General features: G+C 37.9%; 1 protein-coding gene across 1 annotated transcript; it reads left to right on the top strand.

The window, feature by feature from the left end:
• Nucleotides 1-344: 344 nt before the first annotated feature.
• LOC141258325 (uncharacterized) lies at nt 345-2,691 on the top strand. The gene is made up of 2 exons (XM_073673333.1): nt 345-654; nt 865-2,691. Exons 1-2 carry the CDS (start codon nt 453-455, stop codon nt 2,496-2,498), a joined length of 1,836 nt encoding a protein of 611 aa, XP_073529434.1. The 5' UTR covers nt 345-452; the 3' UTR covers nt 2,499-2,691.
• Nucleotides 2,692-3,075: the final 384 nt, after the last annotated feature.

Genomic DNA, 3,075 nt, shown 5'->3' with positions numbered 1-3,075 from the left:
TTCACAATGCCATGCTCTGCCAGAGGTTTCTGTAGGATTAGTGGGCAGTTTCTCTCCTATATTATCACAGACGCTCGCTTTACTTACGCAGTTCTCAAAACTGAATTTGACTCCGCAGAGGTAACAGCCTCTTCTTCACGGCAAAAATGTTACAACATGAACAGAGTTGAGAAAAAGACCTTAATCCTATTGTTCTACAAACCTATGAATACAGAATCAACCCCTTCAGTGCCAAGTCCAAGAAGTTAGACAATATGTTTCTGATTGTTTGGAGTGGAATAGATCTGCACAACACAAGAAGAATGTGAATCTAAGTGTGAGGAGGAGGAAGGGCAAGCAGAGAAGAAAATGAAAGTGAAACTTTGAGCACAATACTGCAGCATAGCCACAGACAGACAAGTCTGGATCTGTTTGTGTGTACGATCTGAGGTTTATTACATTCTTTCCTTATAATGGTAGCAGGCCGTAAAAGAGACCCAGTTTGGGAATATTTTAATGAAGCTCCTTCGCCTATCGGTAAGGCAGGCATGCGTGCAAAATGCAAACGATGCAACAAAGAGATGCAAGGCCTGGTGGCGCGAATGAGGCAACATCATGAGAAGTGCGGTGATGATGATGACCAAAGAAACACTTCTGAACAGGCAGGATCTGTTGGTAAACATTTTTATTGAATTCTATTTCTAAAGACTGAACTGTCTTGTGTGAGAAAAATTATATTTCTTAGTATTACTGCATGTTACTGTCATTTGGTACAGTTATGAAGAAAAACAAATATTCCTTTTGGGGCAGGGGCAGTGATGTGTTGTGTACAATAAGCAGAAATTGTATAAACAATAAAATAACAGCATTGACTTTTTTGTTTAGGGGAATTCATGGATTCTGGAAACTATCCACCTCCAAGATCACCATCATCCTGTTCTACAGTTTCAGAGTTATCCATCCAGGATAGTGCTTCATTAGCAGCAGCATCATCATCAGACACCCACAGCCACATATCACCATCACCCAAAAGGAAGAAAAAACCTTTACCTCCTGGAACCACCATAGATAGGTTTGTGATAAGAACTAGCAGATCAGAAAAAGAGTTGATTGATGAAAAAATTGCCCAGTTTATTTATGCAACGAACTCTTCTTTCCGTCTGACTGAGAACCCACATTTTATTAATATGGTTCAGTCACTGAGACCAGGATACAGTCCACCCAGCAGAGCTGATGTTGCAGGGAAACTGCTGGATCAAGTGTATGACAGAGAAATGGAGCAATGTGCAACAGCTCTGGAGGGTAAAATTGTTAACCTAAGTATTGATGGGTGGAGTAATGTCCACAATGATCCTATTGTATGCGCTTGTATAACAACAGAAGAAGGTAAAGTCTTCCTTGCACAAACAACTGATACGTCAGGAAATGCACACACAGCAGAATACTTACAAGAAGTGGCAGTAAAAGCTATAACAACATGTGAACAAAAATTCAAATGTCTAGTACGCAGTTTGGTCACTGACAATGCTGCAAACGTATCCAAGATGAGAAGAAATTTAGAAGAGCAGGGAGGGAATACAAAGCTGCTAATAACATATGGTTGCAGTGCTCATTTGCTGCACCTCTTAGCCAAAGACTTAAGTGTTCCAGAAATAAAGGCTAATGTTGTTGAAATTGCTAAATACTTCCGTAATAATCATTTTGCTGCAGCAGCTCTGAAAAGGATGGGTGGAACCAAGCTAACGCTCCCACAAGATGTTAGATGGAACTCTGTGGTGGACTGTTTTAAGCAGTATATCAAAAACTGGCCTATTCTGATGACACTTTGTGAAGAAAATCGAGATAAAATAGATGGCACTGTCACGGCCAAAATCCTCAACATTGGGCTTAAGAGAAATGTTGAACATATGCTGAGCTTCCTGAAACCCATCTTTCAAGCTTTAAACAAAATACAGAAAAATAGCTGTTTTATTGCGGATGCTGTTGAAATTTGGAAGGAACTGAGTGAACACTTAAAAACAGAACTACACATGGACAGAATTAAATTACAAGCAGTAAACAAACGAATGGGACAAGCACTGACTCCAGCTCATTTTTTGGCAAATATTGTCAATATCCAATATCAGGGTCAAAACCTAAGTGCTGAGGAAGACGAGTTAGCTATGACATGGGTATCCAGCAATCATCCATCTTTAATGCCAACTATAATAAACTTCAGAGCTAAGGGGGAACCATTCAAGAAATATATGTTTGCTGAAGATATTTTAAGGAAGGTCACACCAGTAAACTGGTGGAAGTCACTTAAGCGCTTGGATTTAGAGACTGTTCAAGTAATGATTTCACTTTTAACAGCAGTAGCTTCTTCTGCAGGCGTTGAAAGAATATTCTCTTCCTTTGGACTCATTCATTCTAAATTGAGAAATCGGTTGGGACCCAATAAAGCAGGAAAGCTTGTTTTTCTTTTCCAGATTATGAATAGGAACAAAGAAGAAGATGATGATGAAGATGACGACGAGTGAGCTACAGAGGACAGCAGGGACAGTAGTATTTAAGTTTTTCATGTGTCGGCTGGGCTGACAGTCTAAGTTTCTTAAAATATATATATATTTTGTTTAGCCAAATTAGTTAACAAACATGGATGTTTGTTTAAGCAAATAACTTATGCTGTAATGTTGTTATTGTTTCAGTTGAATAAATCTATTTAAATTGTTATTAAGGTCAGGATTATTTTTCTCCTTCCTAAGTACAACAGAACAGTGGTGTCCAAATATGAATGATTAACCCATTAAACTGGGGAGAAAAAAGTAATATAAAAAGTGATTCTAAAAATCTTCATCTACTTGCATGTTAAAGTAGCAAGAACTAGTTTAGGTAGAAACTTTGATTTAAATCACTGATTTAAATCAAGCCTTACTGACTACTGATTTAAATCGTGATTTTAATCGTGATTTAAATCAGTTAGATTTAAATCAAATCCACTCTGGGTATAATCCATCAAATCCAGCAGAAACTTAATCCAGGCTGTTGTATTAAACTAAAGCAATCTATTGCTTCCATTGCCAAGTGTAATGTAAGTATATATGTTCTTTATGGTAA

Source organism: Phyllobates terribilis, unplaced genomic scaffold (assembly GCF_046119375.1).
Source record: "Phyllobates terribilis strain yellow unplaced genomic scaffold, ASM4611937v1 Scaffold_3__8_contigs__length_932513732, whole genome shotgun sequence".
Lineage (NCBI taxonomy): Eukaryota > Metazoa > Chordata > Amphibia > Anura > Dendrobatidae > Phyllobates > Phyllobates terribilis.
The sequence above is the reverse complement of the archived record's forward strand: the minus strand, read 5'-3'. Positions and strand labels throughout refer to the sequence as shown.

Bases quoted from the DNA above. Each gene is read 5' to 3' on its own strand.
- LOC141258325 (XM_073673333.1), top strand. From the start codon at position 453: ATGGTAGCAGGCCGTAAAAGAGACCCAGTTTGGGAATATTTTAATGAA. The intron at 655-864 runs GTAAACATTTTT...TTTTTTGTTTAG, and splicing joins TGAACAGGCAGGATCTGTTG to GGGAATTCATGGATTCTGGA.